Genomic DNA, 1,304 nt, shown 5'->3' on the forward strand with positions numbered 1-1,304 from the left:
AATCAGTGATACTCAACCTTCACTTTACATGTACCTTTGAAACCCAAAAGGTACATGTAAAGAGTTATTATTTCCTTTGTTTGAAGGAAGAAACTGATCTCTAGGAAGTTTAAAGGTCTGCAGAGTGAATGCAGACACCTACTACACAGCCACACAGTCATTTGTTCACTTCATTGCTTCAAAAGTATTTTTCTTCCTGTCAATAAGTCAACTTTAAGCCAAGTCTTTCTAATATTTTCTTACACTTAAATAATATGTATCTATTTGAAGACACAATGAAGTCAGTTTTTGTATTTCTGATACATTGTTCAGCCATAGGGCAGGAGCATTTGATAAGTGATCAAAAATGTGCAAATGGGCACTTCTCTTTAGCCAATGGGGTTGTGTTGATAAACCTTCCTGAGGTGATTGGTGGCTGGAAGGCCAGCAGGACAGAGTGAAGAGATTTAAAAAAGCTCCACCAGGGCACTAGGAGGGCAGGCATTGACAGAGATGGCTACCATGATGACTACCATGATGACTACCATGATGACAGGTCTTCTTCTTTTGCTGTTGGCCGGTGAGTATCAGCTACCACTTAGACTTCTGCTGCTTACTTTTACCACAATTAGAGATGAAACTTGTGTGAGTAATGTAATTTAAGAAATGCTACATTGCTCGGTGGTTTTACATAATACAATAAGTAAAAGCCATCTTATTGATATTTATTTTCTCTCTTATTTATTTGCAATGCATTTGATAGTTAGGTGATCCAAAAGTTTATTGTGATACTTAAAGTTACCCTCCCCAACCCTCTGTACAACAACCACTGCTCTTACTTTCAGTCTCTTGGTGGTGGATCTTCTCTTGCAGGTGTGACAGTGAGCAGAGTGGTGGATCTGGATAAGAGAGTATACAATGGTGTCCCATGCGGTGAAAATGACCACCGGTACCATGTGAAGCTGGTATCAGTTGATGAGCAGGGAAAAAAGTTCTGGTCTGGTGCATCTCTGATCAGTCCACAGTGGATTCTGACTGCAGGTCACAACGTGGAGCCGGGAGAGTGAGAACGTTTTCCTTTAAAAATAAAATAACAATTTATTTAAAAAATACATATAGTTTTTGACGAAATGAAGATAACTTGCTTGTGTTTATGTTTAATAACATGTAATATTACAATATGATGCATTTACACTTAGTAAGTAATGTCACTCTTTTATTTATTTGTAGGAAAGTGACAGCAATTTTAGGTTTTCATCCAGGAACAAAAGTGAAAGAGGTGAAAATCACAGAAGAACCTATCAGGTATAAAGACCTGGATGGGA

General features: G+C 38.0%; 1 protein-coding gene across 1 annotated transcript in view; it reads left to right on the forward strand.

Annotated features, from left to right (window-relative positions):
* Positions 1-475: 475 nt before the first annotated feature.
* The window catches only part of LOC117487234 (kallikrein-11-like), a 2,386-nt gene continuing 1,557 nt past the window's right edge, over positions 476-1,304 (forward strand). The window contains exons 1-3 of the mRNA XM_034135909.1: positions 476-559; positions 853-1,042; positions 1,210-1,304. The exon at positions 1,210-1,304 is cut by the window's right edge and continues 91 nt beyond it. Of these exons, the coding sequence (XP_033991800.1) occupies positions 493-559; positions 853-1,042; positions 1,210-1,304 (352 nt within the window). The 5' untranslated portion in view covers positions 476-492. The remainder of the gene's footprint in view (positions 560-852; positions 1,043-1,209) is intronic.

This window comes from Trematomus bernacchii, unplaced genomic scaffold (genome assembly GCF_902827165.1).
Source record: "Trematomus bernacchii unplaced genomic scaffold, fTreBer1.1, whole genome shotgun sequence".
Taxonomy (NCBI): domain Eukaryota; kingdom Metazoa; phylum Chordata; class Actinopteri; order Perciformes; family Nototheniidae; genus Trematomus; species Trematomus bernacchii.